General features: G+C 38.7%; 1 protein-coding gene across 9 annotated transcripts in view; it reads right to left on the reverse strand.

Annotated features, from left to right (window-relative positions):
* TNC (tenascin C) overlaps positions 1-27,268 on the reverse strand; it is a 98,469-nt gene that overhangs the window by 50,132 nt on the left and 21,069 nt on the right. For 7 of the 9 annotated variants that reach the window (XM_060200038.1, XM_060200039.1, XM_060200040.1 and 4 more), the window contains exons 2-11: positions 19,181-19,775; positions 15,956-17,365; positions 14,433-14,696; positions 13,929-14,044; positions 12,915-13,071; positions 8,499-8,768; positions 7,018-7,203; positions 6,690-6,779; positions 4,617-4,880; positions 237-509 (exon numbers count right to left, since the gene is read on the reverse strand). In XM_060200038.1, coding sequence (XP_060056021.1) covers positions 237-509; positions 4,617-4,880; positions 6,690-6,779; positions 7,018-7,203; positions 8,499-8,768; positions 12,915-13,071; positions 13,929-14,044; positions 14,433-14,696; positions 15,956-17,365; positions 19,181-19,640 — 3,490 coding nt within the window. In that variant the 5' untranslated portion in view covers positions 19,641-19,775. The remainder of the gene's footprint in view (positions 1-236; positions 510-4,616; positions 4,881-6,689; positions 6,780-7,017; positions 7,204-8,498; positions 8,769-12,914; positions 13,072-13,928; positions 14,045-14,432; positions 14,697-15,955; positions 17,366-19,180; positions 19,776-27,268) is intronic. The other 2 variants (XM_060200041.1, XM_060200046.1) reach the window with 1 other exon arrangement.

Here is a 27,268-nt window from a genome sequence, read left to right on the forward strand (position 1 = left end):
GGTTGTATATCATACCCAAGCTGAACTCTACAAAGGTGTGGTTCATATGGGGACTCAATGCAAAAGCCACCACTGGCATTCTATAGTCTGTGGTTTTTTATTACTAGACACCAGAGTATATTGTCACTTGGGGCAGAACAAGCCTTTTCATTTAATTGTCCTTAGGCAGTTTCCTGTTGAGAAATAAATAAATAAATAAATAAAACAGAAAGTAGAGATAGAAAAGGAAGAGGTACCTGTGGAGGCCTCAGCAGACAGTACTGGTGTCCTATAGCCCCTGATCACCCCATAGATGGTAACTCTATAAGGGGTGGCAGGCTTGAGGCCTGGGATGTCCACAGCTCGGAGGCTCCCAGGCACCGTGATATTCTGAGCAGCCTCCACCCTGTTGGCCTCCTGCACCTGAATGACAAAGTGCTCATAGGCTTGGTCAGCTGTGGTCCAGTTGAGTTTGAGGCCATTCCAGTCAACTTTGGCCACAGTGAGATTTTCCAATTCAGGGGCATGGTCTGAATAATGACAGAGATAGGGTAAGAACTTGATGTATATTAGAGTTTATCTTTCACAAATGCTATTTTCCATATGACCCCATCTTGTAGATTTAGAAAACTCTACACATCTATATTAGCAATGCTCTGAGCTTCAGTTTCCAGTTTGGAAATTCTTTCTCATCATAAGGATGAAATCATAAAAAGCAGCTTGGGCTATTCTTAGCATTTTGAGTCTTTTTATGTACTTTTTTTAAATGTACTTTGTTTTCTTTTAAGAAGATTAATTCCTCTCATGTTCTCTTCCTTTTTGTGCTTTCTTAATCTCCCTTGGAAGGTCTGCTTTGTACTTTATCTTGGGACTGTTGTTGGTTTTCAGGGCTCAAATCAGTTTACAAAAAAAAAAAATCAGTAAAGAGTAGAAATAAATGAGCACAGTACAATTAAGCAAGTGAGGCTGAACTAAGAAATGTGATGAGTTTGTAAAACTAGTCCTTAGAGAATAGAAAGATTAAAGTCTTGGGAGGAACTTGCCATATTAAGTTCAATTAAAAGTGAACATTGTTGGTGGAAATAACACAGTGATATTATGCAAAGAGGTGTTTGTGCTAGAGTCTCCTAAATGCAGGTTCAATTCCCTGTACCCATAAGGCAGAGCTGAGCAGTGTTCTGATAAAAAATTAAATTAATTAATTAATTAATTTTAATTAACCATCTTCATCTACTCCCCAAACACAATAAAACCCCACTTTCTGAATATGCCTACAAAGTTATAATTTTACAAAGACTGAGTTAGTTGAAGAGGACTTTGCATGACCTAGGAAGAAATTTTCTCAGGAAATGGAGAAGTGCTAAATGCTTTATTATTTGTACCTTGCATTGTCTATTCACTTGGAGTGGTCTTAATTGTTCATTAAAGACTTCTAGTTTGAACACTTTAGCTTTTCATTAGATTGGCAATATCTTGTCTAGTCTCTATCTTATTTAGACTTTCTTAAGTTCTGGGAAACATCCCTAATTTTTCCATATTAGCAAAGTTTACATTTATTTAAATCTTATTTGATCTAGTTGAGTCATTAATACTGTGTGGGGACATTGATATTCTTATATAATAACCACCACATCCTGCTTTAATTCTTTATATGTATGGCTCATAGAGTAAATGTCACAGAATATTTGCCATGATGTACAGTAAAAAGTGGCAATCATGATGATTTTAAACATTTTTGAGAATTCTTCCACTTCCAAAATTTTTCTCCCCCCCCACACCTTACTCCTCCTTCTCTTTGTCCTCTCTCTTTCTCTCTCTCTCTCTCTCTTTCTCTCTCTCTCTCTCTCTCTCTCTCTCTCTCTCTCATTAATTAGCATTAATTAGCAACACAATGCTGTGGATATTTCAGCAGTGCATGGTATTGGTGCCCCAGATTCCTTCACTAAAAAAATGCTAGTCAGATAAATAACATGCAACTTCTATTGAAAAAAAAAATTACAAATAGGTAAAAGGGAGAGAGATAAGGATTATGGAAAGAGAAGAGATAATCTGAATGTAAATGCAGCAGATAATGGTGGAATTAGGGGCCAAGAAGCTTCATATGAATGCAGACTTTACATTTTCAGTCATCATTTGTGTGCTTCTTGTCCCCAAATCCAACATTTACTTCTATAGTTCCACAATGAATTTCTTGGCATTTCTTTATGAAAAGGCTGTTGTCTTTTGTCTTAACAGCTGTGCACTGGCATCTACCCTCTGAACAATCTTAGCCTGGGTAATAAGAATTTCAAAATCATATGGTGGACTGACCAGCTGTTCCAGAGGAATTTCTGATAATGCCAACTCTAAATCTTAATTTTCACCATTTTAAAATTGTATTTACCAAGTATTTACTGATGAGGTATTCACTGTTCATCCACTGATAAAAAAGTGAACCTCCCTTAGTAGGGGATAGCCAAAGCCAAGCCTGAAGGCTTCACAGGGTAGATTAAATCACTTTGTTCTCAACCAGTAGAGATAAGATTAAAAGTTATGTCTGCCTTAAAATATTCATGCACTTTTTATAACTGAAGCCTAAATCCTTTAGCATGTTATTCACTGCCCTTTGTAGATGTCCCGATCACTTTTTTTTTAAATTATGTATTTTTCAAGAGAGACACAGAAAGAAAGGCCAGAGCACTGCTTAGCTCTGGCTGAAGGTAGTGCTGAGGATTGAATTTGGGAGTTTCAAACAGAAAAGTCTTTTGTAGAACCATTATGCTGTCTTCCCAGTCTCTGATGATATCTTGAACCTTGTACCTTACTATTCTTCTGTTCTATTAAACAACTTATATCATATAGTAAAACTTCATTGAGTTTATCAAAATGTAAATGGGGAGAGGGAGTGAAAGAGAATGATGGGGGGGTTGGCCTCTGACACTAATTTTATTAAAGCTAATAAGGACTAGCATGCTAGTCATACAACATATAGCATGTGCTTCACTTATTTTAATTTGGTCATGCTTTTGAGGTTTGTTTTTTTTCCCCACTTACTTCTGTTCTATTGGAAATTTTATCCCTTTATACTGGTTCCAGTTATTTTCTTTTATCATCCCTAAGTCAAGTATGACCTCTCTCAACAAACCATCTCCAGCACCCTTCATTTCCTTTGTTTGAGCCTGAAGTTGATGAGTGCCTGCCTCTTTGTGAACTTGTATACATGTCCCTCTAAGCCAGGTTAGTTTCACTATTGTACTGTTAGTTTACATTATCTCTGTCTTATTGCAATCTGCATTTTGTTAATTTTAAAGAACTATTTTATGAAAGAGAGAAAGAGGCCATAGTAGCATTCTGGCTCATATATGTGTGTCTAGATCAAACTTGTGACACCACACTTGTAGGCCCAGAATTTTATTATTATGTGATCTCCTGGGTCAGATGGTGCACATTTCTTGAGAAATATGTTGCTTTTTTTTTTCTGTTCTATATATCTGAACTTTCAGGATCAGAGTCAGTAAGAAATAAATATTTGTTGGATGAGTATTTTCATAAAATTCAATTTTCCCCACCCATGAGAAAAAATAAAATAGCAGATGTGCTCTACTGTTTGAAGCTGTGGTTAAAAACAAAACTTGATCTTTTTATATTCTAAACATATAAGCATTACTAGAATGTCACTGTTGAGTCTGATGCTGGTGTGGAAAGATGCTCTTGCTGGCCTGTGTTTCTACATGTCCTTCCTATGCATTTATAAATCACAGTAACTTCATGACCTCTAAGTAATATTTCATTGATTTTATCAAAATGTGAGTGCAGAGAGGGAGGGAGGGAGAGAATAGAAGAGAAAGAAGGAGAAAGGGAGAGAAAGAGAGAGGGGGGGAATGATAGGGGGTTGATGTCTGACACTAATTTTATTCAATGCTAACAAGAATTAGCATGATAGGGCTTTTTAAAATATTATTATTTTGAATGGATCACTGCTCATTCCCAGGTGACTTTTCACCCAAATACAGAGAGACAGAGAAAGTGAGATACCATCACACTGGAGCTTCCTCTGGTGCCACAATACCTCCTATGTGGTATCAAGGTTCCAATCTGGCAGCAGGTGCAGGATAATTGAGCTAGACAAGACACTTGAGGTCAAGATGAAGTTTCAGGGGGAGAAAAGTGAACTTCTTAATGAAAAGAGAAAGTTAAAAGGTCGAGGTGAAGGTTTCAACAGGCCAGATGCAGATTTTCAGGTAACCTTAGAGAAAAAAGAAGACCTGAAATAAAACCAGTTGAGGAGAAATAATACCCAACCAACATCAACATTTCGGTCACTGTAAATGCAAAAAGAAAGCAGATTAATTATTAATCTAAAATAGAGGAGGCATTTAAGAGATTCTGTGAAATTCACATTAGTCTTGGTGTTCTAAGTTCTCCTTGAAAGATTTAAAGAAACAAATAAAAAACACTAGATAGATCAGCATACTTTGCTGAATCAGATGATAAACAGAAAGGGTATGTCACTCTTTCAGAAGTGGCATGAAGATACTTGTTGATTGGAAGTAATGTGTATCCTATCCAGTTTACTAGTGTAAAGACAACCAAGCTGATGAGTCTGCAAATCACAGAGTCAACAGAGGGGCTGGAGAGATCTCAGAGGTTGACCTCACCTGTGGAAGCCTTCACACGTGCAGGCTTGCTCTTGTACCTGCCCTTCTCTGCCTTGAGAATAATGCTGTATTCCTGTCCAGGTTCCAGATCTCGCAAGATATAGGAGGTGGTGTCTCTGGGAAGCTGCACCTCTACTGGCTGGCGTGTAGGAAGACTGTAGTTGAGGCGGTAATGGTCAAACTTTGCCAAAGGAGTCTTCCAGAGCAAGGTCAGACTGGTCTCTGAAGTTTCAGAAACCTGAAGGTCCTTAGGTGCATCCATGTCTGGGAGGAAAACAAAAAGATAAATACCGTTCAACCTGCGAGGTGGGACTGCCTTTGAGGATGAATGTTATCTGGCCTCAAACTATAATCCTGCCTCTTACATACAGCAACCATGTGGTTTCAGACTGTTCATTCAGCTGAGAGAATTAGTTTTCACCTTTGTCAAAGACTGTTGCACATTAGTATTGGAATTTTTGAAGACTAAACATAATAGAATGGTCCATCTATACCATGAAATGCTGCTCAATCAAAAATATTTAAAAGGAGTGAGTTCTTTATACAAGAAACAACTTGGATGGATTTCAAGAGAACTATGCTAGCTGGAAAAGTCAACTCAAAAGGTTGCAGACCATATGATTCTTTTTTATGCAGCACTCATAAAATTACAAAATTATAATGATGAAAAACAGATTAGTGGTTGCATTGGGCCTGGGAGAAGGAGAAGAAGGAAAGCAATGTGGTGACAACATGCACTAAGAGGAATCTTTGTGATGTTTCTATTATGTATCTTGGTTGCCATAGTGACTAAATATATACATGACAAACATGCTTAGAATTAAACACATAAAAGATTAAATGTAAAACTGGAGAAATCAAAATAAAATTTATATAGACTATCAGTACCAGTTTCTTAGGTGTGACAGTATTTCTTAGACAATTTTTACCTTTGGGACACAGAAAAAGGCATAAAGGAGACTCTTACCTTTCTCATAACTGCACATGAATTTACAAATACTTAAAGTAAAAAAGATTCATATATACTTAAATATATACACATGAATATGTATAAATGCATACATATGTGTGTATACTTAGCACTGGATTTCACATAAAAAAAAGAAATTTGGGAGGAGTGAGCTAAGCTTTCTTTTACACTAGCTTCCCTTTCATCACAATACTAGGGAGAAGTAAGGAAGAGGTTGGCAGAGAGGTAGAGAGAAAAGTTTTCTTTTTTACAAATTTTCTGCATAGAAAAAATAATAAACTTGAGGAAAGATGGTATAGATGGTCTTAAACCATCTATACCTTCATCATCCTCACCCAGAGATTAGAGCTTCAGAATGCTAGAAGAGAAGAGAATTTCTTGCCTTAGCCTGTGCTCATACAACTTCATCAATAAACACTACATGTTTTCTAAGCAAAGTCCCCTTGGATGTATTTTGATTTATCAATGGTTTCTGAAGATAATAGAATTAGTGACTAACTTATAAAAGTTGATAGAGTTCTTAAAAATTCTGGTGTCAGCTTTTCCTAAAAAGAAAAAGAACTTTTCTTGCTTTCCCTGCATAGAGCAGCACTGGCATCATTTAAATTAGGTGGGCTTCAAGAACTTCTAGGTTTTGACAGATAGACTAGAAGATCCTAGTGGCCCCTTTCTTCCCTGAGCATCTACTGTTTCTTTTCCTTTTTTAAAAAATATTTATTTATTCCCTTTTGTTGCCCTTGTTTTTTTTTTATTGTTGTAGTTAATATTGTTGTTATTGTTGATGTTGTTCGTTGTTGGAAAGATCAGAAAGAAATGGAGAGAGGAGGGGAAGACAGAGAGGGGGAGAGCAGGATAGACACCTGCAGACTTGCTTCACTGCCTGTGAAGCAACTCCCCTGCAGGTGGGGAGCCAGGGACTCGAACCAGGATCCTTATGCCAGTCCTTGCACTTTGCTCCATGTGTGCTTCACTTGCTGTGCTACCGCCGGACTCCCTACTGTTTCTTTTTTAAAGTCAGTTTTCTGCATCCCTTTCCCCACACTGTGTTCTGCTGTACCCATCAGTGTCATCTGAGTACAGGTGGGAGCCCAGGAGTGTCTCACCTGTGGCTGCATTGATGGTGGCTGGGTCACTTTCCTTGTCTCCCTTCACAGCAGATACTCCAATGCCATACTCTGTTCCTGGCCTCAAACCTAAAAGAGAATATGTAGGTTAAGATCATCACCAAACAGAGAAAAATTTAAGAAGACCATAAAGTGTTTCTCTGCTGGTTCCAGGGACTATATATAATTTGTCTTTGTCTGGAATGTTCTATAGACTAGTACACTGAAGTATAGTGAGGGGTGACTGGGAATATAATTTGTTCACTGTGGAGGGCTGCAAAAGGGGACAAGTCTTTGGAGTTGATTGAGACAGGTGTGTGGAGTTTACCTGTGAGTGTAGTTTTGGTTGTGGCTTGTTGGCTCTTTGGGACTTCGATCTCAGCATGGTCACCTCCAGAGATAGGTGCATATTTAATTCTGTAATTGTCGATGGTGGCCTTGCCATTTCTCCATTCCAGGGTGATGCTGTTGTCTGTCTGGGAGACACGACGAAGATTTTTGGGTGCATCCAGGCCTGTTTGGGAGAGGAAGAATGTATTAAGAATGCCAGGCGCCAGGAAAATAGGAGCCACTGACAGCTTAAATCAAAGTACAGAAGTTATCTGCTATCAGAGAGAAAAGACAAAATTGTCCACTCAGCCCCTCTGTCTCAAAGGTGACCCATAAAATCTCATCAAATACTGTATATTGGCACTTTCTCTATATTAATATGTGTGGTAATTTCCAACCTTACAGAGATTTAAAATAACAAAACTGAGTGTAAAAACTAATCTATTGTATTCACTGCATTTATGATAACTCACAGAGTGCTTATTGAGATATGAAAAAGATCCTTGTTGAATTATTGATGCTTTTAAGAGAACTGCATAGGCTAAGTGGTTAGGAGGCATCTTTTGTCATCTCATTGATACTTTATTACTAACATGTAGAACCTTTATCTGACATATCAGATCAGCATCTTCTGTTTTCAAAAACATTTTGTTTTTCTTTCAGGATTATTTAGATTTTTTTCTTTGAAAAATTAGTGAATATCAATATTTGAAAATGAAACTATAAGAAATGAAAAAATTTTCTATATTTTCTACTGTAGTAGAAGCCTGTAAGGGGGGCTGAGTTGCAGCAGAACAGGTTAAGTGCATGTAAAGCACAAAGACTAGCCTTAGGATCCTGGTTCCCCACCTGCAGGGTCTCACAAGTGGTAAAGCACACCTGCAGGTATCTTTCTCTTCCTCTCCCTGTCTTCTCCTCCTCTTTTGATTTCTCTCTCTCCTATCCAACAACAACAATAGCAATAACAATAACACGGGTGACAACAAGGGCAACAAAATGGTAAAAATGGCCTCCAGGAGCAGTGGATTCATATTGCAGGTAGCGAGCCCCAGCAATAACCCTGGAAGCAATAAAAAACAAACAAAAAAAAAGCCTAGGGAGTCAGGTGGTAGGTAGTGCACCGGGTTAAGTGCACATGTCGCAAAGTGCAAGGGCCAGTGTATGGATCCAGTTTGAGCCCCTGGCTCCTCACCTGCAGGGGAGTTACTTCACAGGCGGTGAAGCAGGTCTTCAGGTGTCTATCTTTCTCTCCCCCTTTCTGTCTTCCCCTCCTCTCTCCATTTCTCTCTGTCCTATCCAACAACGATGACAACAGTAACAACAATAACTACAACAATAAAACAATAAGGGCAACAAAAGGATATATATATATATTGCCTCTTAAGTGTCCACAACCCACCCCAAGAAGAGGAGTAGGGGGATGGGACCTTGCAATCCTTCCTTTCACGCACTGTTAACTTGGGGATGTCCATTTATTACCTGTTGTGAAGGTTTCATTGGCTGGGTTGCTAGACATGTCCCCTCTGCGTGAGATGAGGGACACCTCATAAGCAGTGTCTGGCTTCAGATCTCCAATGGAGTACTGATTCTCCTCATGAGTGAGGTCGATGGTGGTGCGATCACCTGGCACATCTTTAATTCCATAGGAGAGCTCAATGCTATCAATTTCAGCTTGGGGTTTGAACCAAGTGATAAGAGCAGTTGTGTCTGTGACATCTTTCACCTCAATTTGACTTGGGGCATCCAACCCTGGGAAGAACAGTGGATAATGTGGTTTCTGAACCTTGGATCAGTGTCATGGGCTTGCAGCTTGCATGAGTATGTATTTATTAATTTCCTATATGATAAGCTATAAATAAGGATGGTGTCAGCTGAAATTCAGTCCTGATTTCTTAAGTATTAAAGGAAATAATTCTTACAAATCATTTAGCATTTACTTGATCATTATTATTACTATACTCAAAAGTTGAGAAAATATGAGTAGGGTCTCCTTTATTTGAAAAACAACAACCAAGCTTCTCTGGTTTTTAAATTCCCTGGATGGTAGATGATATCTGTCTTTGAACTGTTTATTTGAAAAGTGAGGCAACATTTGTGTTGGTATACTTTGAGAAGTTATTTATGATGAAAAAAATTAAATGAAAAGATTGTGGCTATCTCAAGTCTTGTCTATCTTTGTATCTTCATATTGACTTTCATCTGGTTCTAGTCCTCATTTGTTGTCTCTTCCACTCTTGTTTCTGCTTTGTTATCCCACTAACTCTATACTTTCTGCCCTTTTTTCATCTTCCATAAATTGCCCCTCTGCCCTCATGAAGTTTCCTGTTCATCCTTCAAAACTTCACATAGGTGTTACTGTCTAATAAGATTATTTGACCTGTCCTAATCAAGGAAGCACATATCCTCTTGTCAACAGGTATACACCTTCAGTTATATAACAAAATTAAGTTCTAGAACTCTATTGTGCAACTTTGTGCCATTAATAAAAATTGCATTCTATATTTGAGTGAATCTAATCTTTTAAACTTTTTTTTATAATTTATTTACTTATTTTTAGATAGAGACAGAAGGAAGAGAGAAATAGAGAAGGCAAATGAGAGATGCCTGCAATACTGCTTCACCACTCATGAAGCTCCCCCACTGCAGTTGTGGGCTAGGAGCTTGAAATGGCTTGCGTCTTTGCACTGTAATGTGTGCACTCTGTCAGATGTGTCACACTTCAACTCCTGAATGACTTTCATCTTCAGAGGTTTTTGTTTGTTTTAATACTTTATGTACTTTAATGAAAGAGAGAGAGGAAGAATGGCTTAACTCTGGTTTATGGTGGTGCTGGGGATTGAACATGGGAACCTAGAGCCTTAGGCATGAAAATCTTCTGCATAACCATCATGCTGCCTCCCTGGAACCACTAATTGTTCTTACCACAGTGGAACATACAAACTTCCTAATACTGAACTCTTCTTGCTGCTCCATAATATATATATATTAGTTTATTAAAGTTATTTAATTTAGACAAGATTATTCCTTTATCCAGAAAATAGATTTTGACTACAGTACTCAGCAAAAGTTAAGCTTTGTCATTTTAGGTATTAACTCTTTTTTAAAGCTATATAAGCAATTTTTTTTCTTTTTTATTTAAGAAAGGATTAATTAACAAAACCATAGGGTAGGAGGGGTACAACCCCACACAATTTTTATACAAACTGGCAATCATACCAGCCACTGAGTAAACACCTAGAGCTGGCATATTAGGTATCTAGTCAGCATTCTTTGTCTTTTCTCTTTTTACAAATATTTATTTTTATGAGGGAGAGAGAGAAAAAAAGATATCAAGACCAGAGCACTGCTAAACTCTGATTTATAGTGGTGCTGGGGATTGAACCTAGAACCTCAGAGCCTCAGACATACATGTCTTTTGCATATCCATTATGCTATCACCCCAGCCCCAGCATTTCCTTTTATTCATTTTTTAATATAGGCACATTTGTGTTTTCTGGTATTGATTGAGGCAACACTAGCAAATGAAAATAACTTTGTACATAGAAAGGAAGAATAATTCACAAGTGATTGTGAGAAACATGCAAAGTCTAATTTTTGAATTTCAGATTGTGATTCATCGGTTTCAACTCATAGATAATGAACCCAAAAAGATGCACAATGAAATTGATGCTATAGAGCAGCAGGGAAACAACCTGTCTTTTGTTCTTGCAGCTGCTGATGAACACCCAAACCTTACTTACTGCATTCCTTAGTGGCCTTGTTACAAATGAAGTTGGGGTTCAACCAAGAACATTGAGCTCCTCTAGATTTTAAACCTCTAAGAGGAGGAACATGTTGTGTGCTTACTCTATGTTAAAGAATAGTGTTTTATCATTTTTTCCTTAATTCTCATTACAACCCTTAAAGAAGAGACATTTTCCATGTGGTGGGTCAGAGATAGTAAGGGAATGGTAAGTAGAATTCAAATTCAGGACTGGTTAGATTCAAAACCCATGTCTTTTTAGATCACACTACCTTTCAAAAACATTCATATGCCATAGTACGGCTTTAATACAACCTTTAGGTAGAAGAGGGAAGAAGACAGACAGACTTTAGCTCCAAAATTTTACTGTCTTTAATCCTGGACAAAGTTCAGGTATGCCAACAAAGTGAACAGGTGAAATATTAGTTCCTTAATGTTGATATATATATATGATTATGGAACTTAAAATGCTGGGATGTTTTCCCTGTACTAAGAAAATAAAGAAGCCAGTTCTTGAATTTAGATGAAAAAGAATCAGGCAGATCAAAGATGTGCCTTCTCTTTAGCAAATATGCAATTGCTTGATCTTTTCTATGTGTCTCTGGTGATCTAATGATTTTTTCCTGTTGGTACGTGTCTTGTACCACAGAGGGCTGTTGTCAAGATGATGGAAAACGTGCTTATAAAGGAGATAATTCTCTGAGTTGGCTCTGAGAAAGGCAAAATGTGCAAATATTTAAATACAAGATGTCCTTACTTGTTATTAGTCAAAAGATTTAATTTTTCCAACAGCACCATGCCAGGAAGTATTAATTCCATAAACAATTGGCACCTATGCTGTCTTGTAGAAGATAAAGGAACTTTCCAAAATAGCAATGCAAAAGCAGTTAATTTTTTTAAACTTGTTTTATTTACTTATTTTCTAAAGAAATGCTTCCTTAGGGGTCAGGCGGTGGCGCAGTGGGTTAAGCGCATGTGGCGCAAAGCGCAGGGACAGGCGTAAGGATCCCGGTTCGAGTCCCCGGCTCCCCACCTGCAGGGGAGTCGCTTCACGGGCGGTGAAGCAGGTCTGCAGGTGTCTATCTTTCTCTCCCCTTCTCTGTCTTCCCCTCCTCTCTCCATTTCTCTCTGTCCTATCCAACAACGAATTGCGTCAACAAGGGCAATAATAATAACCACAACGAAGCTACAACAACAAGGGCAACAAAAGGGGAAAAAATGGCCTCCAGGAGCGGTGGATTCATGGTGCAGGCACCGAGCCCAGCAATAACCCTGGAGGAGGAAAGAAAGAAAAAAAAAAAAAAGAAAGAAATGCTTCCTAGTAGAACAAATTCAGATTCCCCCTTCCCTCTAAGTGAATTCATAGTGCCAACGCTGTGCTACTTTGAAGAGGTTCTGACATCATTAGCACTGAGTGACATTAAGATTCCTGTTGAAGGCATGGAGTCAAGCCTCCACATACAGCAGTGCAGTCAATAATAATTGTGAAATTAAAGTTATAAAACTAGATGTTGATTATAAGCAGTGGTCCTACCCGATAGTGTCAACAATGTGTTTATTAAATATATTTCAACTTTCTATGTTTCAGTTTCTTTTCTTGTAAAAGAACAGCACTCATATTACACCTATCTTTTTCATGGAAACTGGGTGCTAATACAAAGTGAGATGATGGACTATATTGTTTGCATTGGTATCAATTATTTATCTTCCTGCAATTCCATCCCTTTGTAACATCATTTTGAAAATCTGATTCAGAGGTGGACTGTTTCTCTTACCCAGGGCTCCTTTGGGACCTGCTTCCATAGTAGTGATATAGTACCAGTTTGGGATCTGTGCAGTTTCCTTGTGAGCAGGCCTAGGCCAGCATACTGGAGAAAGTGTGTGGTACAGAAAGGCACCTTACTTCTGTCATCCCAACCTCAACCCACACGCGTGCCTAAGTGAGTTCAGTTAAGCACAGAATAATTGCCTAAGTCCCACTTCATATCGCCAATGTGTGGGGTTACTGGTTTAAGCCACTAAATGTTCCCCTATTTATATAACAAAAATTAGTTGGTGCAAACACTATATAAGAGATCTTGTTAGCAACCAAAGGCATTATAAGGCACAGTAAGCTTTATCACTGTGTCAGAGGTATTAAAGATGATGCTTACGGGTGGTTGTTACTGTCTTCAGACCTGGGCCCCGGGTATTGTTTTTCACAATGTGCAAAGTTATCTCATACTCTTGCCCTGGAGCAAGGCCAGTTTGCAGGTATGTGGTCTCTGGCCTTCTTAGACTTCTGGTGATCTCTTCCTCATCCTCTTTATTCTGAAAGACAGGGACAGTATGGTAAGACCTAAAGGAAGCATCAGCCTTGTCCTTCTTGTGATTGATTTGTTCATTCCCCTTTCATTTTTTTTTCTTGTGTTCTCTAAATACTTACTAGGCATCCTATCAATATTATAGATATTGAAAATACAGAGATGAAAAATAAACGCTTTAAGTTTGCTTCCATCCAAACTTTTCATCACTTCTTTGATGAACAATTCTAATGATAAAATGTGAGAGTTAAACAAATAGCAATGCCACAAGCTCAACACCTCCTTTGATAGACCTAGAAGGCAGTGTTACAGGAGTTGAGTGCTTGTTCCATTGTCACTTAGTTGGTTAATGGTAGAGCCTGGCCTTGAACCTAGAAACCCATTTCCTTGACTCACATGTACTTTTTGGCCCACAGAAAAAGAATATTGAGTCTCTGTTATGTCTATAGACATTTAAAACAGGTACTAGTTCTTCTCTTTACCTATGTGTAAAGATTCACAAGAATATAATAGGCTTTCAAAAACCTGGAGATAGGGTAAAGGAGACAGAACAATGTATATGCAAAAGACTTTTATGCTCTTAAGTCCTAGGTTCAATCTTATGTAGCACCATAGGCCAGAGATGTGCACTGCTCTGGTAAAAATTAAATATATAAAAATAAATATACAAAAAAACCTAGAGATAATGTATGCTGTCTTAGAAGTTCAGCCTCAAAGCTATTAGTAGATATGCCAGGTATAAATTAGGACCTTGTCCCTAACTAAAAGCTTATGAAATTAAGTTGATATAAAAAAATCACTGGACACTTTGATCATCTTGCAGACCTTTGTAGTCAAATATCCTCACTCTTTTGTGCACCTTACCATATTGCGAAAACTGATCTCCCATGTTTCAAAAGCAATGTCTAGAGGATCCCACTCCACATCCACAGATGTCTCCTTGATAGACTTAAATCTTAACCCTTCAGGTGCAGGTAAGTCTGTTGAAGAGTACAGAGAGGAGGTGAGAAGGGTGTGCTGAAAGTCATATAACATTGATTTCATGCACTAAACCTCAGGTGGATGGATGTCTGCTACAGCAGAGACTGATCATCAGAGATGGGAAATACTTAACGACTTTTGGGGAGTGCCATCTACTGGTTCATGCACATAGCAAAACAGCACACTATTCAAGTGAACTGTTTCACTGGTCCAAGGAACAGACATTTTAAAAAGTGAGGAGTTCCTTCTCAAGAAATATTTGGTGTTTTCAACTGGACTCCATCACTTAACTGGCATAATTATAAACGACGCTATAGAGCTAGATGGGCAGAGTCTCTCAAGGTGAGAGAAGAGCAGTTGAAACTGCAGAGAAAAGCATGCACTCACAAGTGGCCACTCTGGCACTGACAGGAATGCTTTTCTTGTTCTCAAGGATGGCGAAGACTTGGATAAAATATTCCACACCAGGTTCCAGCTCCCGAATGGTGGTAGATGTCTGGTCCCCAGGAACACGGAACTGCATTTCTAGGCCATCCTCATGGGTGGGTGTGGAGATGATGAGATACTCTGTGACCCGCATCTCATTATCCCAGGCCAGGTTTACTGTCTCTTCTGTCACTTCTGTCACAATAAGGTCTTTAGGAGGGGACACTGGAAGGGACAAAAAAGGACAACCATTATTAACAACATATTTCATAAAATCTCTCCAGGATTATTTCCTTTCACCATTAGTAAAAAAAAAAAAAAAAGTCCTCAAGTTTAGCTTCCATATTTTGAAGTGCAGGCCCACTTTCTAAAATCTCTACATCATTAAACCTTTTGCTGACCACACATTGCCTTCAAGATAAAGTTCCAGGTCTTCAATGTGGCCATCAGTATGAAAGGGCTCTCTAACTTCTCCACTCACTAGCATTTATTCAGATTCAGTCTATTTGCAAGAGGGGAGTTCAAATTGAGCTTTGTTACCTGCTTTAACCTTTACTTTAAATCATGCATCTTTAGCACTAGAGATATCCTAGACTCATCTTGCTTAAATTCTTTCATTTTATGGATTCGATTTGAGGTGGCAGGACTTGCTTAACTATGTATACATCAGATTTGGAATTCACTTCTCCTTCCCCCACCCTTCTATTACCCAAAACCAGAATTTCCTGTCTTGACCATATTAAACACAGAACTGTTTATTCATATCTACTAATAGCTTTAATCAGAAAATTAAATTTAAAATTAATTTAATGCAGAAAAATTCCACTATGACAAGTATAATATGGATGATTAAGGGGCACATACAGAGAGATGTGAGCATCATTCATCTTTGTTGTGTTTTACTAAACCAGTGTTTACTTGGTGCTTATGATACATCATGTTTAGTGCACTTTTAAGGCATCAAAGACATTGGAATCAAAGAAAATAATGATAAGGTAGAGATGGATCTGCGTTATAGACGACAAGTACTTTTTTAAAACCAAGTGTGTATTTAAAACTGTTCTATGTCATTATATCATTATTCATTCTATTTCTGCTAAATTTTCACTTCCATTGACATAGAGGGATTCGGTTTGTTTGATTTCAGGTGAGTTGGGAGTTGGAAAGAAGGTGATGCTAAGCACAAAGACATTGATTATTTCATCTGCCTCACCTTGGGTAATGGTTATTACACTCAATATATTGATGTATTGATGGCTGCATTAGGCAGGCTCAAGTGTCAGCTCTGTAAAATATTAACTGTATATTTTGGCAACAACTCCATAACTTCTCTGTGCTTTCAAACCTTCTAATAGGTGTCCCTGCAATAAGTGACTAACAGGTGGCATGCACAGGCATGTTTAATATGTTTCCTAGCACATGGCGGGTGCACACTGTTATGGCCATTACCAAGTAAGTTAAAAGCACAGGCACTTGGCACTCACCCTGCAAGCAGTCCTCTCCAGTGTATCCTTCATTGCAGATGCAGCGGCCAGCAACACACTGCCCCTGGTTACTGCAGCCATTGGGACAGGAGCGCTGCCCACAGTCCAGGCCTTCAAAGCCATCATGGCAGATGCAGTGGCCATCTACACAGCGGCCCTGGCCATGACAGTCTGCAGGGCACTTGCGCTCCTTGCAGTCTTTGCCCATGAAGCCCTCATAACAGACACACTGCCCATTGACACAGCGACCCTGTCGGTGGCAGTCGCTGGGACAGGAGAGTTCTGAACAGTCAGGGCCTGTGAAGCCATCCTCACACACACACTGCCCATCCACACAGCGGCCCCGCTGGCTACAGTCCCCAGGGCACCGCCGATCCCGACAGTCTTCCCCGGTGTAGTCATCATCACAAACACACATGCCATTCACACAGCGACCATGGTGGTGGCAGTCGTTGGGGCAGCTCATCTCACTGCAGTCAAAGCCCTGGAAGCCTTGCTGGCACACACAATTCCCCTGGATGCATTGGCCTCGGTTGTGACAGTCGTTGGGACACCGCAGCTGGCTACAGTCCTCCTGGATATAACCCTCATCACACACGCACTGCCCATTGACGCATCGGCCATGGCCACTACATCCATTGGGACACTGGAGTTCGGCACAGTCTTCCCCTGTGAAGCCATCATCACACTCGCACTTTCCATCCACACAGCGGCCGTGGTTGTGACAGTCAGCAGGACACCTCTTCTCACTGCAGTCCACCCCAGTAAAGCCCTGGTAGCAGACACACTGGCCCTCCTCACAACGGCCCTGGCCATGACAGGCATTAGGACAGGTGAGCTGGCCACAGTCCTCCCCTGTGAAGCCCTCTTCGCAGTAGCAGGTACCATTAACACAGCGGCCACGGTCAAAGCAGTCATTGGGACAGATAAGCTCACTGCAGTCCTCACCCATGAAGCCCTCGTTACACACACACTCGTTCTCTACGCAACGCCCACGCTTGTAGCAGTTGTTCAGGCACAGAGGCTCGTTGCAGTCCTCGCCAGCAAAGCCATCCTGGCACACACACTGGCCGTCCACACAGCGGCCGTGCTCTTCGCTGCAGGGCACCGGGCACACTTCCTGGCTGCAGTCCTCCCCTGAGTAGCCTTCAAAACAGACGCAGACTCCAGATACACACTTGCCCTGGTCGTTGCAGTCGCTGGGACAGGCCATTTGGCTGCAGTCCTCCCCCATGAAGCCTTCATTGCAGACACACTGGCCATCGATGCACTGGCCTTGAAGGTGACAGTTGCCTGGACACTCGGGCTCAGAGCAGTTGGGGCCTTTCCAGCCGGGTTCACAAATGCAGCCACATCCTTCCGTGCTGAAGTTTCCCCGGCCACTGCAGAAAGGACGGGCATCTAGGCGACCTGCAAGAAGCACAGCGGCTTCTACTAAAAATAACTCGATGTACAGATTTGCTATTCATGAAATCCAGACTCAGATTCAGCCAAAGTATGGAGTTCAACACTCCACGTTTGGCACAGAAACCAATTACTTCGTGTAAAGAGGGACTCACACTCAGTTATATTAGAGATGACTTTTTAGCCTGTAATCTCTGAAATATACAACAATATTATGCTTATATGTTTACAGTAGTAGTAGAAATAATAATATATGTTTTCACTTTTCAACACTGGGTGAGGAAGAATCTCTAGGTTTCATCAAACTTTCATGTATTCATATGACCCTGGTGATTGCAAATCATTTCCCTGTGGAATGCATTATACTGGGCTATGTTGCCACTTTGGTGCCAAGTTGAGATCAGGCACATAAGTTATACTGAAGAAAGTTACAGAACTAAACTCAATTCTCTAGAGTTGTGTTTTTTCATTGGCCAAATGGGACCAATAGTCCATTAGCTAGGGGTTATAGCAAAGTCAAACAAGGGCATTAAGAATCTAGTCTTGTCTTCACTATGATGTTCACTTTCCAAGTTTTTTGAGTTGATTCCAACTGGTGTGTGGTTTTACAAGATCAAAATTTTGATTTTCCATAACTGAAATGAGCTAAAGAGTGGTTTTATGCTGAAGTCTATCAGGACACCACCACTTGCTCTGCTCCTATGAAATTCACATGCCTCTAACTTTTTTCCCCCTTTTTCCTGACTACTCTTACAGTGATACTGCAGCCAATCCGACTGGAATTCTCTAAAATTTATACAGTATCCTGATTTGCATAAGTACCTGTACTCTTCATTACCTCAAGAAGAAACAAACCTGACTTCCCTTTCTTTGCACCTAGCTGTACTGATAGATTTTATTTCCCTGTCAATAATAGGAAGGAAAGGAATGTTTAAAAAATAATTATTTGGGGTTGAGCAGTAGTGCAGCAGGTTAAGCGCACATGGCGCCAAGCGCAATGACCAGCAAGTATCCTGATTCAAGCCCCGGCTCCCCACCTGAAGGGTGGTGAAGTACATCTGCAGGTGCCTATCTTTCTCTCCCCTTCTCTGTGTTCCCTTCCTCTCTCAATTTCTCTCTGTCCTATCCAACAACAACAACAATAATAATAATAACCACAACGATACAACAACAAGGGCAACGAAAGGGGAAACAATGGCCTTCAGGAGCAGTGGATTTGTGGTGCAGGCACTGAGCCCCAGCTACAACCCAGGAGGCAAATAAATAAACACATACTTGAATCTGTTGAACCTTCTCTAGTTCTATCAACTTTAGCAAATGGAAATAAATACAAAGACAACCAGTTGGTTTCACTCATGTGTGGAATATAATTTTTTTTTAAAAAAAAGCAACTAAACTATATTTTAGATTTTATGAAAACTGGTGGTTTCGGGGGACACCACCAAACATTGATGGAGGTTGTGTTGTGAAACTATATACCCCAAATAATTGGAAGAGTAGGGGCACAGAATTTGGTGGTGGTTGTGGTATAGACAATTAGTCACAAATTTAAAAAGAAAATATTGTAGAAAAATAATAAAGTAAACAAGGGTTTTCAAGAAAAGTCTCCACAGAGTCTCAAAAATTCCCTTGAGAAGCATTTGCTTAAAACTTTGGATGGTCAGATTACCCACATTAATTTACCCATACAATCTCTTTTTAATGAACCCAGTATGACAGTAGTTGCCCACAAAGGGTAGGACCCACTTTACGGTCGATCCAACTATGTTCATTACATCTCCCATTGTATTTGAGGTGCCTGCGTTTGTACCTACTTCTTACCTTCTGCAGGCTGTAGACAGCAGCCAGCTCCAAGGGTGCACTGCTCCCGAAGGGAAGCCACCACACTCTCCAGCTCCTCTAACCGGCTCAGAAGCTCTTTGATATCAGGAGCAGCTGCACAACCACAAGCCTGCCGGGGGATGTTGATGCGGTGTGTGAAGACTATTTGGTTCTCCCCATCCACTGTCTGCTCCTGGAAGCTTTCACTGGGCCCCGATGGTGGGGCCACATCTTTCTCCCCACTGGGTGATTCCAGATCCACTGAGCATTGAGACCCTACAGGCAGCTTGATATTGTAGACATGGTTGAACACAACTGGCTGGTTTTCCTTTGGCAGGGTGACATTTACCCCACTTTGTCGCTTGTACCTGATGACTCTCTTAAGAACTCCTCCTTCAGCAGGGAGAATGAGCAAAGTTATCAGGGAAACACTGAACAATAGCTGAGTCATAGTCCCCATGGTAAAGGTGGATTTGGCCAGATGTTAAGGGTTTTAGGGATCCTAAAGTGTCTTGCTCTGAGGCAAAATTAAGGACTTGGGAGCAGAGTAGAATCCAAGTCAGTTGTTCCAGTATTCCTTCAGAGAAATCTCCTTCTAGAAGTAAGCAAGGGAGAACGAATTCATTAGCATCTGCTTTTTATTTTTTATAATAGAGTTTCTGCAATTCCAGGCAAAATTTGAATGTATGTCTCTGTATTTGAAGTTCTCCTGATAATCTGTCAACATTCACTGCACTGTTGATTTAAGATGGTCTCTAAGAGGACCTTGTAATTCAACTCATTTTAAATTTAGGTAGATAGTAAAGAAGGAGCAAAAGCTTAGAATAAGAATGACCAGATGTGAGTTTGGATCTCAACTTCAACTTGAAAAGTTATAAGCTTGAAGCTGAGTGGTGACACACATAGTAAAGCACTCTTGCTACCATGCTCAAGGACCTGTGTTCAAGCCCCCACTCCCTACCTGGAAGGGGGAAGCTTCACAAGTGATAAAGTAGTGCCGCAGATATCTCTCTTTCTTTCCCCCTTTTTATATCCTCCTCTCCTTTTAATTATTCTCTGTTCTATCAAATAAAAGAAGAGGAAAAAAGGACCCTGGGAAAGTTGGATTCATTATATAGGTACCAAGCCTCAGTGATAAAAATATTTTTTAAAAAAAGTTATAAATTTTATTATGCCTTATTTCACTTTCTGTACAGAAAGATCATATGACTAAAGTCACTGTTAAAATAATGATGCAAGTGAAAACATTAAGTAGAAGTTATTTATATATTTATGGATGCTTTCAATATTACTGAGTGAATCACTGTAGTCACATGAAGGTCATAGACCTAATAGATCTTCAATAACTCCTACCTTTTACGACTATTTAATTTTTTAATATTCACTATCTATTATTGGATAGAGACAGAGAAAAATGGAGTAAGGGGGAGATAGAGAGGGAGAGAGACACCTGCAGCCAAGCTTCACCACTTGTGAAGCTTTCCCCTACAAGTGGGGATCAGTGACTTGAACTCAGCATCTTCTGCATTGTAACATTAGTGCTTATCCAAGTGCACCACTGCCGGGTCTCCTATTTGAATTTAACACCATCTGCTGGTTCTACATTATTAAAGGAGTCACAGATTAAAATTAGGAGCCCCAGCATATAAACTGAGTTTTTTTCTTTTCCCCTTTGTTGCCCTTGTTGTTTTATCATTGTTGTGGTTATTATTATTGTTGTTGCTGTCGTTGGATAGGACAGTGAGAAATTAAGAGAGGAGAGGAAGACAGAGAAGGGGAGAGAAAGACAGACACCTGCAGACCTGCTTCACCACCTCTGAAGCGACTCCCCTGCATGTGAGGAGCCCGGGACTCAAACCGGGATCCTTATGTCAGTCCTTGCGCTTCGTGGCACGTGCGCTTAACCCACTGCGATACCTCCCGACTCCTGATAAACTGAGTTTTAACATAATCAAACTATGTATTAATATATGTTTGTTGTACTTTACCTCTGTAAATCTCAGTATCTTATCTTGATTTAAAAAAGGAAAAACAAACACAAAACCATAAGTTTATTCAAGAACCTGACAGTTTTCTTAAATCTGGCATTCAAATCATAATTCAGAGTAAGATTGGCTTAAAAATTATGCCCATGTATTTCTGACTTCTTTTCTAAATCAATAAGCTTACACTATTCTTATAGAATGTTAAGGGTTAAATGGTGCCTTTCCCCCCACCCAAATATTGAATATATATGTTGAAGTCCTACCTCTGAATATGACTGAATTTAGTGAAAGGAATTTTAGGATGGTGACTGAAGTTAAATGAAGTTAAACTATGGGCCTCTAATATGATAGTATTGATGTTCTTTTAAGAAGGGAAGCACTGATATGTTTCTCTCTCTCTCTCTCTCTTTCTCTCTTTTTCCTTACACACAGAAAAAGAGCTATATGGAAACACAGTGAAAACATGACTAGCTGCAAACCAGGAAGATAGGTCTTATCAGAACTGATTTTTCATAAATATTAATCTAAGGTTCCAAGTATAAAACTGTGAGAAAATAAGTCTCTATCAACACCACTCAATCTATGGTATTTTTCTATGAAAGACCAAATAGTCTGGCACTGCTTACTGTGCTTCACACAATAAAAGTTCTATGGATGACATAAATATAAGACTGTGAGCTAATCCTAAGAGGGCTCAATGAAATAATTAAGAAAACAGTATCATTCATTCAATACTTTGAGAACAAAGTAAGATGGAATGCAAATTATTTTTGTTCATGGAAGTAAGAAAAATAATAATTGTTGAACGGTAGGACATACCTCTTACAAAGAATACAATTTGAGACGAGTAAAAAGAATGGAATGGAATACAATATTATGAGGGAGTTTTTAAGCAGTTTTAATTTGTCAAGAAAATATTTGAGAATTACTGTATTTGGTTGCTGATAATTTATTTCATAAATGGGAACTTATTTTACTATACTAGTGAAATTCTTATACTTGCACATATTTCATTCAAATTTTATGTCCATTAGATGTAATTGTTAGGATTGCTCATAGTGAAATAAAGGTTTCTTCTTTCCTCCAAGAAGATCTTACCCAGTGATGGAATGTTCCAACATGATTTTAAGTGATTACCACCTTTATATGCCTAGAGAAGGATTATATCAAGGAAAAATGATCTGAAAAACTTTTTTTTTTGGTAGGATTGAATAGGGGCTTGGGAATCCAGAAAGCAGTGACTGTGATCCAAAGATTAAGAATTCCCTATTCATAGTCCCACCACATTCTATTTATAGTAACATCTGATAGGTATCATATAAATGTAACATCTACTAGGACATTTTTTCTTTGGTTAGACCAGAAACCAAACTAAAAGCAAACAACCCTTTGGAAGAACTCCAAAGCTCCTTCAGAGTTACCTTTCTTATTCAACTCAATTTCCTAAATTAGTGCATCTGTGACTAAGGCAAAGCTGTGGAACAAAAATTATGATGAAAAATAAGGCATAGCAAGTCTTCTCTCAAACCAGCGTAGTTAACCTTGTTGACTTATTGGACGAATCTTTGGCTTCACATTCATTCATTCATTATATCTTTCAATCATTTTGCTTTTCACAAGTCTTTCATTTCCATGCTCTTTCCATAAATTTTTATTTCATTTATTTATTTTATTTTATTAATTGAGGAATGTCCATGCATCAAATTAAAAAAAAAAGTTTGTGCTTTTACCCCCCAAATTTTTGAATGTTACAAAATTAGTTAAATAAAAGACTATTGAAGTTGTTAGTTGAGACACTAAGGCAAAAATGTCTAGGGTAATAATTACTTGAGTATGGGTTGGGTTGAGTGAGGATTTTGCACTATATGTTAGAGATATGCACTGGCATAGAGGTATTGCAGTACTGAACTGAAGTAAAAGTGATTATTGAGGATTGCATTTCTGACTGAATTATTGTGGTCTGAGGACATGATTTACCAGCATTCAAGGTGGAAGAAGCCTACATTTTTTTTTTGAAGGGTTCAAAAAAGCCACTTCGAAAGAGGTTCCATCAGAATGGGATGAAACATGAGTGAGACTCTGTAAAGTGAATAAAACAACTGTAGTAGGTGAATAAAACTTTCAATTGATCAGAGTCTAGAAAGAGAATAAAACATATGATAATGCAAAGAGGTTGGAATGTAAAAATAATGAGAAGAAATCAGACAACAGGAATAACAACAATTTCTTTGGGGGCTGCCTTGTGAGGTGTAGGTTGGGTAATGTGTTTGAAAGCTGAAGGTCTGGTTCTATTGGGTGTAAACCATACTATGGCATTAAGGGGTCACTGTGAAGAGCTGATATGGAGCAATATAAACAATGATCCCACTTAGTTTCCAAATTCATAAATACTTGGTAGATTTATGGCATCATCAGCCCCCACATACATACAGTAGAAAAAGGGAGGATGCCAAAATTTTATAACATAATAATTATAAGATGCAAACTAGTTCTTGTTTTATTTTTGTTATAAGATGTGATTGCTGAATTATTTTTCCAGATTTTTTTGAGTTATAGATTTCAGAATATTACTCTGAGGAAACACAATACTCACTATTAAGGGAAAGTACTGTATCACGACGACCATGACTCAAGGAATTTTTAGCTTATAATTTTATACTCTCTCGTTTTTATTTTTGTTTGTTTTTTGCCTAGTAGAGCTGCTTTTCTCAATATCCTTTTGGAAAGAGCATGGAATAAATTAATACTTAATTTTTATGCACCTCACCACAGGAAAAAAAAAAACTTTGTTAACTGAATAAATCAACCATCTTTGCTTTTTCCCTGAACACAGCTGGAAAATCAACAATTTTAATTTTAGATAAAAGTAGGACTTCCAACTATTATATTTCAGGATCAATTACTTATGACTTCACTTTTAGTAGATCACAAAATATGCTTATCTTGTTGACTTAGGCAAATACATGAAATATTCTGGCCTTTGGGGGACCAAGAGAATTCCTACTGTTTAGAAATTCAGATCAATTTTTTTTTTCCACATCATCTTGGCAGCACACTAAGCAGCTTGCAATAAATTCTTTTTCTAGTTGCAGGCCAGAGAATTTTATTGTGTAGTAAGTTAAGCATAGAGTTGCTTACATGGGTGTTCTTAACAGTTTTAGAAATTCTTCACCTTTTGTACTTCCCAACATCCACAAATTTCTTCTTGGAATATGTCAAAAGGAGAATAGAGCCAGGAAACATCAGCATCAAGTGTGGATTATTTTTTTCCCCCGAGGACATCTGATCCTTTCTGTTGAGCTAATCCAACATAACTTTGCTCATAAAAGGACAGAAAAAACTTTCAAAACACCCCCAAGAAGTTCTAAGTGCTTAAATTCCAGCACTCAGAGGCATTTATCCATTTAGATAGCACAGTGGCACAACTGGTATCCAATTGTGATGCTAATGGACACAGCCATACTCTAGAGGCTTGAAGTTAATTGGCTCTTAAGTTATTCATTCTTGAATTCAACAGACATTAGCTGAATGAGTGTGAAAACTAGGCAATATTACCATACTGGTTAGGTGTTTCAGAAGCCAAAGATGGATAATTCTTGCTTTGGTTGATTTTACAGTCTGGTGAAGGGAATAGATAATCTTCTAGAAAATAATAAATAATAAAATCAGCTAATACCTAAGGAGAGTCTATGCATTGTTTTGATCACCTGTTCTATAGTCAGTCAAATTCTATTGGGTCCTAATTTTGACAGGTGCCATTATTCATTATTATCAACTGTATGAAAATGCCTATTTTACAATCCCCTGTACTACCATAAACCAGAGCTGAGCAGTGATCTGTTAAAAAAAAAAAAGGAAAAAGAAAAATATCTATTTTGTAGGCTAAAATATTTGGATAAAGAGAAATTCATATGGTTCTATCTAATAGCCATGACCTTGGATATGTTACATTCTCTCACTGAACCTCAACTTCCCTATTTGTAAAATGATAACTTTAGTAGTATCAACTTCACAGTAAAATCCTATTCAGTACAAGTGAGAAAAGAGAGAGGATGAGAGATACACAGGTGGCACTCTTATGCTAGTGCCTATCATGTCTTTATACACATGTACTATTTTTGTATGATAATTTGACTCTGTATAAAGGAGGCAGTAGTAGAACACTAACCTCTGAAGAATGAAGAACACAGAAGTGAATTTTAAAGAACTCCATGTGAGTTTCAGTTTGTCAAGTGTGGAGAATTCTTTTATTTTTTTACTTTTTTCTCTTAAACTAGAGCACTATTAAACAAGCATTGAGTCTGGGATGTCAGTCTCAGGCATGGAAGTCTTTTGCATAACCATTATGCTGTCTCATGTCTCCCTGGCTCTAATGACCAGAATTCATAGGAGAGTGTGGACTTGGTTATTGGTTTTCCTTCCTAGTTTATTCTATCTATTCTCATTCAGTAGCAAGAAAATCAACCCCATGAGCTTGGGTGGAGTTTTTTTCTGGGAGGTCAGTATCCTGGCCAAGAGGGAGTACAGCTACTGGGATGGTAGTCCATGCTACTCAGCCAGGGCTTTCTCCAGAACTGGCTGCCTGTGGTTTAGATTTTCAAGACATTCCTCCTGTCCGGAAATGTTTGGCTGGATTTTTTCAACACTTTCCATTGACAGAGGCAAGAATCAGATTCTAGAATGCAAATCAGATTGGAGCAGGGCTTAGAAGCAACCATAGAATACCTAAGAGTTCAGGGATGACAAATCTGTGGTAACTACATATATCCTTATGGTTTACATCATGGACATTGCTTATCAATACAAAATCATTTCTCTAGAACCCTGCTCATTATCAAGATCATCATAAATAGAACTTTCAGGAAACTACATCTAATTAAGTAGTGATAGTTCACCATATGAAAGAAAATAACTGAAATGAAACACCCACAGAAGACCTCCAGTTAATTAGTAGTAGATCTTGAGTATAGGTTGGGTTGAGTGAGAATTTTATGCTACATGTTAGAGATATCTGATATTAAAACCAGAGATCCTTCCTCTAGCTTAGCAAATTTGACTGTTTTGCCTCTTCTTCCAAACTACTGGAGAACTTTAAAAATTAGTGTATATGAAAGATTTTTTTGTAATTCATAGTCTGAGGACCATTACACATATCCACAAAGAGAAAAACAAAGAGACAATGGAGAACATCTGTATAAAGGGCTTTCCAAATTTCTTGATCCTCTGGGCTTCATCCTCTCAACTACCCACCCATCTATCTGCCCATCCATATGTCCAATTATCGATTTCAGTGTATATTTATCAAATACCTATTATGTGACAGTCTCTGAATTTGGCATGAAGAATAAAATATAAAGAAAAAATACCCTTTATAGTTATAAACACTTATAATTTCTTCCTGGAAGGTCAATAAATGCTGATTTCAACTCTATGTATTACATATTTTTATTTTTTTATAATTTTCTCAAAAAATTTTAATATCTTTATTTTTGTTAGAAGCAGTAGTTTTAAAGAATGTTAGAAGTAGTTTTAAAAGTTCTCTTTCATGCAGTTATTCGTTAAGTGCTTTTAGTATAAGTTGTTGGTGGTGAAAGATAGAAAATTCCTTTCCCTTTGTCCCTTTAGGAATAGGACTTAATTAGTAAGCCACCTGTTGAAAGGAACAGGACCTAATCAGTAAGCCACCGGATGTTTACTGAGACCCTGCAAACAGACAAAGCTTATCAGGGCCTTTGCACTAGGAAATTATTTTCTAGGAATGGGTCACTGATGGCGGAGGGATGTGGTGACCCTACCTGGCTAGATTTTATTGGTTGTGTGATCTTAATATATTTAAAACTAGCCCGCGCTTTGCTTTGAATGGATCATGCTTTTGCTAAGTTTGAAATGATTGGATTTTGTGTTTGCTATAGCCTGTTATTGGATGTAGGTTGATAAGGTGATGTGTTCCCCCTCCCTGAGTGTAGTCTGAATTCCTATAAATTGTGTGGTTTGAGCCCTGTTCAGGGTCGAGCTTGGTGGACTGCTGCCGGTCACCATCTCGGCCCGTATTGCAATTCGTGAATAAACATCTTTTTCTTCCTTTTAGTGGATGGTGGTTTGA

This window comes from Erinaceus europaeus, chromosome 10 (assembly GCF_950295315.1).
Source record: "Erinaceus europaeus chromosome 10, mEriEur2.1, whole genome shotgun sequence".
In the NCBI taxonomy this organism is placed as follows: domain Eukaryota; kingdom Metazoa; phylum Chordata; class Mammalia; order Eulipotyphla; family Erinaceidae; genus Erinaceus; species Erinaceus europaeus.